The sequence below is a fragment of the Betta splendens genome, chromosome 17 (assembly GCF_900634795.4).
Source record: "Betta splendens chromosome 17, fBetSpl5.4, whole genome shotgun sequence".
Lineage (NCBI taxonomy): Eukaryota > Metazoa > Chordata > Actinopteri > Anabantiformes > Osphronemidae > Betta > Betta splendens.
The window spans coordinates 5,544,133-5,559,162 of NC_040897.2; the positions used below are offsets into that span (position 1 = coordinate 5,544,133).

At 44.3% G+C, this 15,030-nt stretch overlaps 3 protein-coding genes across 5 annotated transcripts; 2 read left to right on the forward strand and 1 right to left on the reverse strand.

Moving 5' to 3' along the window:
* The first annotated feature begins 223 nt into the window (after window positions 1-223).
* odr4 (odr-4 GPCR localization factor homolog) lies at window positions 224-3,996 on the forward strand. Of its 3 annotated transcripts, none has more exons than XM_055503709.1 (14): window positions 224-311; window positions 610-713; window positions 903-1,016; window positions 1,218-1,310; window positions 1,449-1,555; window positions 1,643-1,679; window positions 1,835-1,978; window positions 2,063-2,158; window positions 2,391-2,435; window positions 2,603-2,728; window positions 2,812-2,914; window positions 3,196-3,444; window positions 3,526-3,576; window positions 3,889-3,996. In XM_055503709.1, the coding sequence occupies exons 2-14, from the start codon at window positions 615-617 to the stop codon at window positions 3,957-3,959; spliced, it is 1,335 nt and encodes a 444-aa protein (XP_055359684.1). In that variant the 5' UTR covers window positions 224-311; window positions 610-614; the 3' UTR covers window positions 3,960-3,996. The 3 variants fall into 3 exon arrangements, with proteins under 3 accessions (XP_055359684.1, XP_028987012.1, XP_055359685.1); XM_029131179.1 differs by having other exon boundaries at window positions 3,241-3,444; XM_055503710.1 differs by lacking the exon at window positions 224-311 and adding an exon at window positions 327-345.
* A 340-nt stretch (window positions 3,997-4,336) lies between these two features.
* dpydb (dihydropyrimidine dehydrogenase b) lies at window positions 4,337-11,327 on the forward strand. Its single transcript, XM_029131177.3, has 25 exons — window positions 4,337-4,496; window positions 5,409-5,519; window positions 5,644-5,726; window positions 5,943-6,030; window positions 6,123-6,284; window positions 6,395-6,591; window positions 6,767-6,848; window positions 6,931-7,018; window positions 7,148-7,255; window positions 7,360-7,529; window positions 7,609-7,819; window positions 7,891-8,075; window positions 8,214-8,429; window positions 8,607-8,771; window positions 8,848-8,916; window positions 9,039-9,122; window positions 9,278-9,398; window positions 9,477-9,596; window positions 9,831-9,973; window positions 10,060-10,114; window positions 10,194-10,315; window positions 10,387-10,536; window positions 10,650-10,712; window positions 10,843-10,920; window positions 11,004-11,327. The coding sequence occupies exons 1-25, from the start codon at window positions 4,464-4,466 to the stop codon at window positions 11,166-11,168; spliced, it is 3,069 nt and encodes a 1,022-aa protein (XP_028987010.1). The 5' UTR covers window positions 4,337-4,463; the 3' UTR covers window positions 11,169-11,327.
* Window positions 11,328-11,473: 146 nt separating this feature from the next.
* On the reverse strand, window positions 11,474-14,144 carry LOC114844097 (midnolin-like). Its single transcript, XM_029131178.3, has 7 exons — window positions 13,675-14,144; window positions 13,471-13,558; window positions 13,307-13,369; window positions 12,678-13,136; window positions 12,469-12,574; window positions 12,125-12,373; window positions 11,474-12,014 (listed from the first exon to the last, which is right to left on the reverse strand). The coding sequence occupies exons 1-7, from the start codon at window positions 13,917-13,919 to the stop codon at window positions 11,869-11,871; spliced, it is 1,356 nt and encodes a 451-aa protein (XP_028987011.1). The 5' UTR covers window positions 13,920-14,144; the 3' UTR covers window positions 11,474-11,868.
* Window positions 14,145-15,030: the final 886 nt, after the last annotated feature.

Genomic DNA, 15,030 nt, shown 5'->3' on the forward strand with positions numbered 1-15,030 from the left:
CATTTTGTAGTTAAAATGGTATTCATGAATTATCACAAACCCTAATGAGGCAATTAAAAAATGTTTTGCATTTATTTGAAGACAAGGTTTTCTAGTTATTGCCAACATTATCTTAACAAAAATCAAGTTGCAAGGTTCCGCTGGTTGTAACTTATCTAACTTAACAGTTTTGACCTGGACGCAAACTCTACGATAGAGACCTGCGACGGAAATACGTCACCAAACAAAGCATTGCGGTAAATTGTGTTTTCCTTCACTGCTGACGAGCCGCTGTCAGCTGTTAGAATTAAGCTCAATCGGACTTTCTCCCGGTTCGTAGTATAACTTCTGTGTTGCTGCCTTAATGTATGTGGACACAGTCTTTTCGGGACTGTTTTCACATTTAGCGCCGGCTTTATTTTTAATGTGACGTTTGTGTATGAACGTCGGCTAGCTAAAGTTAGACAGACAGCTGTTAACCATACCATGACCACATAAGTTGAAAACTAAGTTTTTCATTTTTTGACGCCTTTACATTTGACAATGTAAAACATATAATCATTTTCAGTGTGGCATTAAGAACAGTAGCCACCTCCTACACTGATTTCACATCCCTACCTCACTTTGCAGGCAGTATGGGTCGAGGCTACATAGTAGAGGATGCTGTGGAGGGATATTTGTCTAATCTCTGTGGTCAGCAAGCAGGTACAACCACGGGTCTGCTGATCGGACAGGTAAGTGTCACTGTCTAACATTAGACTACATGTGACAGTTTGCCTTTGATGAAACAGCACATCATATCAATTTGATTTACTAGGGAAGTGCTTCGTCATTGTGACACAGACTGCTAAGCTGTAGATATCCAGCATGTTGGCTTTTGTATCTGTCTTATAGTGTCACTGTTTTGTGAATCAACCCATCAGAGTTCATCCCAAAGGGATTTTGTCATCATGGCAACTTGCACACCTCAAAGACATGATTCTTCTGCAAGTGGAAACTCCCTGGACAAAGAGTGGATTACTGAGCATGCTCGACAGGTGGGCAACATTTGAACCCAGTACTGTACATATAGTATATGTCTGGCCCTTTATAAGTGTAGTGAACATCTACAGTATAGAATATTTGGTAAAATAAAAGATTTTCACTCAGTTGCAGTGATTTGAAAACACACTACTTTTGTCAGGATTTGGTGCATGGAGTTGAGGTATTCATTTGATTTTTGTTTGATCTGTGTTTAGGTGTCCAGGATGCTGCCCGGAGGAATCTCTGTCTTGGGAGTCTTCGTCATCACTGATAATGACACCAAGGATATACTAACAACACTTCGACAGGTTAGAATTAATTAGCTACATATTATTTTTTTTAGGTATATTTTATAATGATTCTACTCTTAAAGCAATATTTCTTTCTCAGACTAATTTCCCTTTTTTGTTCTGATTATTGTCCATCTTCGTCTTATCTATGTGAAGTTGGTGTTTGCAGTGGAGAACCTGATCTCCTCAGAGCACCTGTGGACCCCTGAAGAGGATGACATCACAGATTGTGTTGGGCTGCACGTCAATGCCAAAACCAGAAAGTATCCTTTTGCATTGTTTTAACTTTTCCAGATCAACTTGATAGCTGCGACATTCTGTGTGAAAATGTTCTTAACGCCACATATCAGAACCACCTGCAGAACCTTTGACACAAAAGACCCCAAGGTTAACTTGTCATTCTGCAGCTGTTGCACTTAAGACTCAAAGCTATATATTGTGTATATCTGTATATTGTTTATTTTTTGTACATTGTTTATTCACTTTTGTATTCAGAGTCCTTAATTGTGGAACCTAAAGGTAAAATCTCTTATCTTATCCAGAGTATGGCCAAGCCTGCAGATTGGAAGTACCAGTCAGGTGTGTGTTCCTCCTGCATCATGTTGTCATGTTGTCTAAATATAGACATGTTGGTGCCACTACCAGACAACATAACCGTTAAAGAAAACATGGACCCTTGTCTTAAGGTTGGCATGCACAGACATAATTACACATAAATCATGTTTAAAAAACGTCAGTGGAACTGATCTCTGATGACTCTCTTGTTCCAGGAGGGACTGAAATCATGGGCGCACCAGATTAAGAATGGAGTTTGTTTGATTGGCGGAAAAAAGATGCCAGAGGAGACAGAGCTAACAACAGGGCAGGTTGTGTGATTCCAACAAACAATTTATAGTGGTTAAAACTGTGCAAACTGTTATCTATTAACCCAACCTTTTCTAAAATAAAATTAAAATTGTATATGCAATACAGGTAAGACAGAGGCATCCGACTTTAGGTCAGATTACTGTAGGACAATTTCCCTGTTTTGTAACAAATGTTATGGATTGAAGGTGGGAGCTTTCTTTTTAACTGACTGAGTCTGGTGTGTTTTTGTAGAAGAGAAGCATGAGACAATACAACGCTCAGCTGCTTATCACATCGGTAAGACACGTTAATCCACGGGCTTTGTTGTGTTTTACAGTATTACAGCTATAGTATGTTTCGCAAGATAAAATGGATTTCAAGCATTTCTCACTTAAGTGAATGAAACGAATTCTACATTGTATAGCACAAAACACAAAGACCTTTCGTTTGCTTTCCATAAATAGGCCTGTGGCTACCAGAGGTCAACAGATGTGGTCCAACGGTGTGGAGGTAGTGTGTCCGTCAGTGGGGCAATCCACAGCAGAACGTACTTACTTGGCAGCAAACCAAAGGCTAAACTGGCTGAGACGGTAACACAATAATATATTAGACATATCTAAAGACAAGTTAACGATGACACCAACATTCTAAATAAAATATGCCTCTTGGACAGCTGCTGAAAAGAGACATTGTCTCTACGGTGGCCACAAGGGTTCAAATGCTTCTGGAGGAGCTGCTGACATCAGAGGAAGACAGAAGAGATGAGCATCAGACCGGTAAGATTACACACACAAACAGGAAACAAAAGCTTGTTTCATGTGCAAGTGAAAATTACTGATGCACATTTGATTATAATTCCATATTACACGTAATAAATCTATATGAATAAATAATGTTTTAACATCAGCATGTGATGTACAGATTATGACCTTCTAACCCTTGGTTTGAAGAGGTGCCTTACTTGGAATAAATGTGTGCCACCAGTAACTTTTGGCACTAGAGGAGAAAGATGGCAGCGTAGCTTTAGCGATAACTTTTGCATCTTTCATTATTCTAGAAGTATATGTACCACAACCCTCACGGTACTCTGCCTTCCCATCAGAGCCATTCTGCCTCCCTCGTCGTGTCTTTTGTCCTGCGAAGGCCACAGGGCCGGTGTGTGTGTGTGACTACCAGTTCAGTGACGAGGGCCTGGCCGAGGTGAGCGACAGACTGAAGGAGATGCTGAGCATTGATGCAGCAGAGGAAGACTTGGATACCAGGCAGGAATTAACCGCTTTGATCACAGAAAGGGATGACACAGCAGGTGGGGGCAGTGTACATTTTTCCCTAATAGCCACATTTTCATGATGTTCCAAGATATTAAAGTCTTTTGGTGTGTTTTCAGCTCCAGAGCCCACTGCTAAAGTGCTGAAGCCCCAGAGAAACAGCTATGCTGGTAAAACACCATGTTTAAATGTAGGGGGAAGTTTATCTGTCAGAAAGATAATGTGCTATACAAACCCAATACTTGCTATGAATATTCCCAAGTTTGAGACTCAAGTCCATGGTCCCTGGACCTGTCCTTCATTTATTAACCCAGCAGGGATAACAACAAGCCACCTACCTGTCATGTTCCCCATCTCCTGTCCTGCCCCTAGTTACAAATAAACTGCTGATTTGGAATTTAACCTAAATGAGTCTGCTGATAATGAGTCTACACATTTGTATACATAAGTATTTTCCTCATTGTTCTCTCTGTGTTGTTTAGGTGCCGCTGTAGCGACTGCTGCTGCCCTGCTCGCTGCTGCTGTCTCCATGCTTTATCTGAACGATTTCTGACACACACACCCTAAAATAAAGTTCACTGTTATACGTATTCTGTCTGATATGTCTGATGGTGGGAGGTAAAAAATCTAACATTCCTGGGCTGAATTCCCAGCCCAGAAAAATAAGACACCCCAGAGATGGAAAGAAAAGAGTTAAGTTCAATTTATAATCTATATGTATTTACCAAACTATGCTTTCATTGCCCTGAGAGGAGGTGGAGTTTGAACCTGGCAGTTTACTATGGTTACTGTTTTATCCAGAGCTCGGGAGCAATGCATTTAGGCTTTCTGCTGAGCTTTGACCCTTAAAGAGTGATAGCAGATCTGTACTGTATGTACAAATGGCTGTGATTGGAGGATTTATGCAGCATCGTGTATTGCTGTTAGAGCGACGAGCCCAATAAGAGGTGTCAGTTCTCACATACTGCCACTTGGGAGCAGAGTCCCGGACAGTGCTTCGGACCAACAGGCTCCCTCAGAGCAGCTTGAGACAGCATTTACTTCACACATTGTAGCGATGATGCTGAGTAAAGATCTTCCAGACATTGAGGTAATCTTTTACATTTTTTTTACATCTCTTTTCTGCGGGGATCTCCTGGGGGTAACACAGTATGAACGACAGGCAAATAACTTGCGAGTGACTAGAAATGAGTTCAGAAAGTTCAAACGAGCTTTGCATTTGCAAGGAATTCGTTTGAGAACAAAGAGGATTGCTGTTCTTAATGTTCAGTTCGCAGATTTGCACAGAATGTTAATCTGATGTTCCATAGTAAGTTAGTGTGTTCAGGCCTGAAGCACCATGGTGGCTTCACAGGCAAAGTTACAAACTTAACAAACTACTGGAGGTTCTGTATAGTATTAAAAGACAGAGCACATTTGCTAGGACACAAGTATTGTATCATAGTTCTTGGAGAAATACCAGGTTGACTAATGCTATGACTATTTCTTCCCTGAATCCTCCAGTAAAGACGATTCCAAACATTCACATTTAAAACCATTCAGGTCATTTGAGTTGCTAGAGCTAAACTTGTTCTTCTTCTCTTACTTGAACAACATAGTTAGGACCTATGTGCATGAAGCAAAGTAAAATGTTGGATGGATCTTCTAAACTTAATAATAACTTACTGGTTTCTGCCTCCAGGCAGCTGTGCCACAGATCACATACTGTCAGTGCATTGACCTTGTGGCTAATGTTTATCTTATCATTTAGACCCCAACGACTCAAACAAGCCAGATTCCTAGAACCAAGGCTCTAGGGAGTTGCCAACAACATTGGAATGAGTAATGAGTTAAATAATTTTCTTAAAAAACAATAATATAAGAAGCAATAATCAATAAGTAGAAAGTTGCCTTGCTTTCGATATGTATCACCAGAGAACCAGACTCATCCGAATTCAAGTTTAAAGAAAAATAGAAACTTGTGATTTCTATTACTTATAATTTATTACTTATTATCTTGCAGAGCATCTTGGCTCTGAATCCCAGAGTGAAAACACATGCTCAGATCATCTCCACAGCCAAGAAAAAGCAAGAAAAGAAGCACTGGAAGAGAAACCCTGAAAGAAACTGTAATGTAAGATATTCAGACACACACACACACACACACACACACACACACACACACACACACACACACACACACACACACACACACACACACACACACGTGTTCTGCAGCATTTGCTTTATTCTTTCAGTCCTGTGTGAAGTTGGAGAACAACTTTGATGACATCAAACACACAACTCTGAGCGAGCGTGGAGCTCTGCGTGAAGCTCTGAGGTGAGAATAGTTCGGCTGTTTCTTTTTTTAACGATGAAAAAGGCTCTTACAAATGAAAGAGATATGTCCTGTCAAACCACTGCACTGGTTTAACTACACCAACTACAGGAAGGGAAGTGCAGCAAATAAGCAATAAATAGCGATGCATCTCTGCATGCAGGCTTGTATAGCTCCTAAACCAAATATCATCACCAACCTGGTTTTATCTGGTTTTAGATGTTTAAAATGTGCTGACGCTCCCTGTCAGAAGAGCTGCCCAACCAACCTGGACATCAAGTCATTTATTACAAGTATCTCCAATAAGGTACTGGAGAAACCACACGCCCAGATACATATTCACACAATGGTAAATGTAATGGTTGCAATGGATCCAGTATGTGTGTGTGCATGTACTAGAACTACTATGGGGCAGCGCGGGCCATCCTCTCAGACAACCCCCTGGGTCTGACCTGTGGAATGGTTTGTCCAACCTCCGACCTGTGTGTCGGGGGCTGCAACCTGTACGCGACCGAGGAAGGACCCATCAACATCGGAGGATTACAGCAGTTTGCTGTTGAGGTAACAGTATTTCTAGCAGTTTGGAGCTGATGTGGCTGAGCTTTGACTGATTACAAAGATAACATGGGTAGAAATATGCAGTCTTTAATACTTTACATATTTCTTCACAGGTGTTTGGTAAGATGGGCATTGCTCAGATTAGGAACCCTGAACTCCCACCAGCCGACCAGATGCCAGAGTCTTACCACAAGCCTATTGCTCTGATTGGTTGTGGCCCTGCATCAATCAGCTGTGCTTCCTTCCTGGCCCGCCTTGGATATGACAATATTACTGTCTTTGAGAAACAAAAGTACATTGGAGGGTTAAGGTAACAGGTTTTCTTTAACCAACTCAGATGGAGTGTAGGACCTTTAACATGAGTAGACGCAGAACTTGAGATATTTTACAAACAATAAAAAAATGCAATGTTTAAAATAAATTATTAAAATGTTAGTATTGTCGAAATAACAAGTAATATGTTTATTATATGTTCTTCTGGGCAGCACAACAGAAATCCCCCAGTTCCGGCTTCCCTATGATGTGGTCCAGTTTGAAATAGACCTCATGAAGGACCTGGGAGTAAAAGTAGGAGCTGCAAAAATTAATGTTATTGTTCCCATAGTAAAATGTGCTGGCCTGTGTGTTAACATTGCGTCTATGTATGCAGGTGGTGTGTGAAAAGGGGCTGGGTGTTAATGGTATGACTCTGTCATCACTACGAGAAGAAGGATTTGAGGCTGTGTTTATTGGGATTGGTAAGTGGTATTTTAGATAAAGCTCGTTGTCTCACAATATGTCACCTGAGAGAGTGAGTCCATGGAGTAAATGATACCGTCACACTGTATCTGTTTGAGACATTTTTCTACTCTACTGTGTGATTCAAGGTCTCCCTCAGGCCAACAGAGCTCCGATATTTCAGGGTCTAACCACAGATCAAGGATTCTTCACCTCCAAAGACTTCTTACCCATGGTGGCTTCAGCCAGCAAGAAAGGTACAGTAAAGGCAGCCATATGATGGGATGGTGGCCATCACATGTCAGCAGCCACACGGACAACCAAAGTATGGCCTAGTCACTATCACTTTCTCTCTGTTGAGGTATGTGCCAGTGTCGCTCTCCTCTGCCCGAGCTGAGGGGCGTGGCAATAGTTCTAGGGGCTGGCGACACTGCGTTTGACTGCGCCACCTCGGCTCTCCGCTGTGGAGCCAAGAGAGTGTACGTCTGCTTCAGAAAGGGCTTCACCAACATCCGGGCTGTTCCCGAAGAGGTGGGGCTGCCAGGAGGACAGACTGACACAGACATGGCGATGCTGAGAATGCTGAAGCGTGGTGTTTTTGCCCTGTAAGATGGAGCTGGCCATGGAGGAGCAGTGCGAGTTCCTGCCCTTCCTGTCGCCCCGTGAGGTCATTGTGAAGAACGGCCGTCTCGTCGGGTTACAGTTTTGTCGCACCGAGCAGACGGAGGAAGGCGAGTGGCTGGAGGATGAGGAGCAGGTCGTCAGGCTGAAGGCCGACTACATCATTAGTGCATTTGGTTCGATGCTCAACGACCCTCAAGGTAATGAATCATCTGACCCGTGTGGCCATAACATCCTGCATCAGCTTAACTCCACCCTTTTGTTTTATAAGTGACTGAAGCCCTGGCTCCTGTGAAATTGACTCGTTGGGGCACTCCAGAGGTCAACAGGGACACCATGCAGACCAGTGAGCCCTGGGTGTTTGCTGGGGGAGATGTTGCCGGTCTGGCAAACACCACAGTTGAATCGGTGAATGATGGCAAACAGGCCTCCTGGCACATTCACAGATACATACAGGTAAATCTGGCAGGAATCCAAGTTGGGGTCCAGTTCAACAAGCAGCTGTGATTTACAACAGTTCCATTCTTCCTATTGCCTACTTAAATGACTTTAGTGTCTTTAGTGACACTTAGTGACACACGTCCTCCCCTGTAGTCCCTGCATAGACAGACAGTGGACCCCGTCCCAAGGCTGCCGCTGTTCTACAGCGCTATTGACCAGGTGGACATCAGCGTCGAGCTCTGTGGAATAAAGTTTCCCAATCCCTTCGGCCTGGCCTCTGCTCCTCCCACCACCAGCACAGCCATGATCAGAAGGGCTTTTGAGCAAGGATGGGGCTTTGCTCTCACCAAGACCTTTGCACTGGACAAGGTAGGTGGAGGTGCACAAAACTATATTTGCATCCTTTGCACCCAAATATGTATTTCACTGAAGATGTAGTGGAAAAAGTGTGAGAGTTATGATCTCCAATATCTATACAAAGTAGGCATAAAGCCAATAAACTGAGACGCTGTAACAAGAAGTTATTGTCGCCATGTCTCAATTCAGGACCTCGTGACCAATGTGTCACCTCGCATCGTTCGTGGCACCACCTCCAGTCACGTGTATGGACCAGGTCAGGGCTCCTTCCTCAACATCGAGCTCATCAGTGAGAAGACGGCAGCCTACTGGTGTCAGTCAGTCACTGAGCTGAAGAAGGACTTCCCCAACAATGTAAGGCTTCTGTTGTGTGACATCACAGCTCATGATAATGGAAGATAATGGAAATCATTATCTTTGTCTTTGTCAGGTAATCATCTCAAGCATAATGTGTAGTTACAACAAAGAAGATTGGACAGAACTAGCCAACATGGCGGAGGTGGGAATAACTGTAGCCATGTACAAAAATAATATTTTTACGAATTCAAACCAGATCCTATATTTGTACCAACTTGTGTGTGATATCAAGTTAAATAGATTTGTTTGCTTGTTTGTGTTTAGAAATCGGGAGCAGATGCACTGGAGCTGAATCTGTCTTGTCCTCATGGGATGGGAGAGAGAGGCATGGGGCTGGCCTGTGGACAGGTACAGTACACACACACACACACACACACACACACACACACACACACACACACACACACACACACACACACACACACACACACACACACACACACACACACACACACACTCAATAAATTATTGCACAGCGTGAAACGGGTTTGTTTGCTTGTTAGGATCCAGTGCTGGTGCGTAACATCTGCCGCTGGGTTCGTGCGGCTGTTTCCATCCCCTTCTTTGCCAAACTGACACCAAACGTCACCAACATTGTTGAAATCGCCAAAGCTGCTCATGAAGGTAAGGACACGTTACCACACAGCACCTACGTTAATTCTACCACTGTATAATTAATGCAGAGTGTATGCGGTTTCACAGGTGGAGCTGACGGCGTCACAGCCACCAATACGGTCTCAGGTTTGATGGGACTGCGGGCGGACGGTTCGCCCTGGCCTGGTGTTGGATCAGGCAGTCGCACCACATACGGAGGAGTGTCTGGTGAGGACACACAACCTACTGCAACCTGTAGTTTGAAAACAAACAGATCTACAGGATGTGGGAGTCTTTGGGCCCAAGACCATGAAAACAGCATTGAAAGGGTTTCTGTGACATTGTATTAGCCACCTAATATGAATCAATAAGTCGATGAATCATTCAGTTAATCCAATTACACAACACGTAGTGTGCGCTCAGGGCTGATTGTTGGTGAGTCACACCCCTGCTTGTGGGCAGGTAACGCCATCAGACCCATTGCTCTCAGAGCAGTATCAGCCATCGCCAGAGCAATTCCTGGATTCCCCATTCTGGCTACCGGTGGTATCGACTCAGCAGAGACTGGACTTCAGTTCCTCCATGCCGGCGCCTCGGTGCTACAGGTGATCACAACGCTGCGATAAAACATTCCAGACATTTATTTTGTTGTAAGCAAAGCTTACAGTAAAACTGTGCCTGGTTACTACAGGTGTGCAGTGCGGTTCAGAACCAGGACTTCACAGTAATCGAAGATTACTGTTTGGGTATGTAAAGTACTGATTTGAAGTAAGTGTTGTAGTGTATCCAGTTCTCCATCTTTAAGATACTCACCTTCTATGATAGGTTTGAAAGCGCTGTTGTACCTGAAGAGCTTGGAGATGAAGGGCTGGGACGGACAGTCTCCTCCTACAGAAAGACACCAGAAAGGAAAACCAGTGCCCAGACTGGAAGACCTGGTCGGAAAGGTAGAACGTGGAAAAGTGAGGGAGTAGGAAGGGTTCATATACATCACTGAGTGTAATCTGCATGTGTACAGAGCCTCCCTAGCTTTGGTCCGTACCTCCAGCAGAGGAGAGAAGCTGTAGCAGGATACAAGAAACAGCTCAGGGGAACTGGGAAGACTGATGCGATGGAGGCTAACATCACTCGGGTCAGCAAGCCCAGAAACCGTGTTCCAGCTGTGAAGGTGATGCACGCCCACATACTGTAACAGTGTTATTAGTTTTGTTAAATGAAAATAGTTCTTAATCCACATTTACATGCATGCTGTGTTTGTATGTGGTGGTTGGATGTTTGCAGGATGTGATAGCCAGAGCTCTGCGCCACATTGGAGCATATCAAGAACTCGACAACATGGAGCAGGTAAGCAGCGGTTTCCTGGACCTCGTAGCTCACATGCTACCACCTTTCCACTGGGGAATTAATGGTTACAGCATGATTTTACCAGATTATCACTTAAACCTGTTGTAGTGATATTATCCTCTGTTCTCAGGTCCAGGCCCTGATAGATGAAGAGATGTGTATTAACTGTGGTAAATGTTACATGACGTGCAATGACTCTGGATATCAGGTACAGTACATCAGCCTGTCTGTGACACACCAGCCTCCTTCCTTTGCTATAATTCTCCTCCTCGAACCTCTTGCGCTTCCCAGGCCATAACATTCGATCCCGAGACCCACCTTCCCGCTGTGAATGACAGCTGCACGGGCTGCACCCTGTGCCTTAGCGTCTGTCCCATCATAGACTGCATCAAGATGGTTGCCAGAACTACACCTTATCAACCCAAGAGAGGTGTACCCATCAGTCCAATGTGCTGAATGTAACTGTAATGCAGCTAATTCATCTGGAGACTTTCATCGTTGTTATTTGTCTGGAAGACTCTGTTGGACTGGACGATAGCCAAAATGAAATAACCATGTATATTTGTCATATGCATTAATGTCATTAAAAAGTGCAACAACATGCAAGCAAACCAACACCAGCAGAAGTTCTCTTTTGAAGCTAAATGTTGTTGGATCTCACATGAACTGCTGTTCATCATCCTCCAGCTGAATAAAAAACCTCTGATCTAAGTAAGATGTAGATTTGTGAGCACTTGACACATAAACGTGTCATGTCCAGGTTCCTCAATTATTTTCTTTATTGTTGGTGCATTTTTAGTCATCACTGTTTAGAATTCAGTATTGCATTGCTACTTGAGTAGATCTTCATCGGCAAAGCACACAACATGAAGTTTTTACATTCAACACGCAGTTTAAGGCATTGGAATAATTAACATAGAACGAGTACACATCACATCAAGACGTTGAACACGAACACGTACAGTACTTGTGAACGGACACAGGCTACAGTGGGAGGGCCAGAGAAAACACTTTAACATGCTTAGGGCTCCTCTGAAACTCCAAGCTTACATTCCTCCAGAAAAGATTCAGTGTAAGAATAGCAACAAAGCACCCGCCGCCCCTCAGAAAGCTGCCGCGGCGTTCACAGTGAGCGGCTCCGTTCGCTTGCAGGAGATCAGGGGCGGGAGAGGGGATGCTGGTAGGGGTGGGGGGGTTGCGAGAGATGGGAGTTCCTGCGGGTCCGTCTGTGGAGACGCCTCTGATGCATTAGAAAGTGGAGGTGCTCTAATTTACAGTGCAGTGTTTTATTCTCCTCTTCACCTGCAAAATAGAAAGAGCTATTACGATAAATGTTTGTTTCTGGAAAAGGATGATGTCCAAAGAAACCATCATAAGCAACTTTACAGTAGTCAGACAGTCAGTATACAGACCTGAAGCTTTATCTGGGTGCTCTGCTCTCTGTGTCACCAGTGGGTTGCATCTAGGTCTGCTGGTTGCCTCTGAGGCCCGCCCTGGGCTGACCGGGAGGTTTAAAGCCGGGCTGTGGCGTTGAGGGTGAGTGGGTGCTGCCCCCTGGTGGCTGTAGGCAGCCTGGAGGAGGTCGTTGAGAATCTGGAGAATAACAGTGATGCCACGCTGGGGTTGGCTGGCGCTTGTCTGGGTGCACGGAGCCAAAGTACCTGATGGGGAATATAAGACAGATGGTGACATGCAGATAGAAACATTTATTATTCAATAAGCTGCTGATTAAATGCTCACTTTGTCAAACACTCACCAGAGAAAGTCCCAGAGAAGACCCCTGGAGAGTGGTTCACTAAGCTCTCAATAACAGCTCCAGGCTGCTTGCACAGCTGTGCAGTGGGTGGCACATGAATGTTACTCTGTAAGACAAAAAGGAGTGTTTGTCTCCTCCCACCATCAGTGATAATGAAACTTTCCCTTCGGCTTCTAAGTAACACACAAAAGAGATGCCACGACAATAACCTGGGTGAAGGTTGAGGCGGGGGTCGGGCTCGGAGGTCGGGGACTGGATCCGCTGGGAGCAGGTGGACAGACGGGCACCGGGCAGCTTGGATGTGGACAAGCGGAGGGCAAAGAAGGGGCCGGAGGCGGGGAGGAAAATGTCTGACAGCTGTGACGGGGAGATGCCTGGTGGCAGTTTACAGCAGGGACGATGGAGGATGAGCGACTGCATGCACACGCAGCAGATTTTGGAGCAGGAGTAGACGTGTTAGAAGACGGCGAGGCAGCGGTGGAGCCGATGGAGCCAGCGTCAGGGTGGCTCACACTTCCAGTCGCTGGCAGGCTCCTCGCGCTCTCATCCCCATCCCGCTGCAGCTCTTCTACATCCTGTGCTGAAAGCTCCAGCTGCACATACATCATGTGGGCTCCAACACACAGCTTAATATTCAGAGGCGAGCGCCCAGACAGGAAGTCGTTGATCTGCCAGTCAGGAGTGAATCATGTCAAACACACAGGTATAATCCTTTGGATCTGTTGATTTAGTGACCTGTTGTTAGTACTGATAACAGCTACAACCCTAGGGCAGCTATTGTACCCATTGTTTAGCTGGAAAATCTCTCACGTCTCACCCTTGAAGATTCAACTCTTACCTGGACTTCCGTTAAACTACCCAAAATGTCCATCACAGTCCTCTGTGGTCTGTTTGTAGAGCACTGCGACAGAAAGAATAAAGCACTCAGCTTAGTGATTTCATACACAGTGTGTGATAATAAGTAGTAATGAGTAAGCACAGAATGGAAACAGGATGACTTACTAGGAAACCCGCTTCTATGACAGGAACCAGGGTCACTTTGCTGCCATCTGTTAGACCCAAGTCCAGTAGTTTTCCTCCCGTCAGCTTGCTAGTTTATAAAATAGAATAGAATTAATGTATCAATTCACAAGTCAAGTAATTTAGAGTCATTATATCGCAAGAGAATAATAAAACGCCTAGTCAGCCTAAATAGTAAAAGCTCACGTGTTTTTGTGCAGGAGGACGATCTTTTCTGTTTGAAGTCTGAGGTTTCGGGCGATACGCGTCCTCAGTCCGTCCACCGTGTCTCCTCTGGGGACAGTGAGCTCCACGGGGCTTCCGGTGGTGGAGGTGACACACAAGCGCATGGTGGGCTGGCAGGAGGAGAGCCCAGCCTCGCAGCCTGAAAGCCGGTCCAGGGTGAAGCTCCGGGCACCTCGCTGCTGCTGCTGCTGCTGCTGCTGCTCCATTTAGCTGAACGATCAGACCGCGTTCGCTAGAATAGCTTAAAGCAAAATCCGATAGTGTTTATCAGTATAAAACCTGTCGTCATGCCTCAAAAAACGTAGAGTGTCTTTAAATGTAGCAAAATAAGATTATATGATGGTTTAATCAGCAGAGAAATTAGAGTTTCTCTTCCTGGCTGTGTCTGAAGCAGATCTACTCACGGAGCGTAAAACACCCGAAACCTGTCATAATAAGTCCCGCCCACGCAGCCCTCAGCCAATCAGCGGCTGCATTGACGTTTTACTATCCAATCACAACTCTAACATCCAGGTTGCCCCCCCCCCTTCACCATTCATAAACTGATGTAATCTGCACAGCACAGCAACATTTCCTATAGGATGTCATCATATCAGAATTTCTTAATGACATGACAACATGAAGATTGTACAATTTTTAAATGTCCTGGGATTATTTACACAACGCAAACTTGTAGTGACTGATTAGCTTTAACAAAAAAGAAATCTCTTATAGTTAGATGGCGCATCCTGTATCCTGCATCCTGATCATGAACAAATCTGTTACACTGTAGGAGGGTTCTGACGTGAGAAGTCTTTATCTAATCGGATTTAGCATTTATGTATGAATATGTACAAACTTATAATGAGCTCCTGAGCTTGAAAAGGTCAATAACCACTGTTTATACTTTTTTATATGAAGACTAGTTGCATTATTAGCATTTTGGTTGATGATGATGACAGTTCTGTCATTAAATGTTTATTGTGCCACAATGATGAAATTATGAAAAAGTTCTCTGTGTCCAGCTGTATGCGTTTTTTTGTTTGCTCAAATGAATTAATTAAATTTCAAAAATAATATTTATAAATCCCCAAACCAGAAAATAAAATGACCAGGTGAGCATCAGAGTTTTAGGTTCGAACCAAGTAAGGAAAGGATTTAATCTGTAATGATCTAATGAAGGAATCTGAAGAATGTTCTCAACCCTTCAGCAATTTTTCTATTTCAAGGTCATGTGCTGAAGCCTTTCCCATTGTGCGTGGGGGCTGAAGTGAGGGAAACACCCCACCCGTCCCTTTCATGCAAGTCTCTGGACGCTGTCAACGAGTGGGTGGAGAG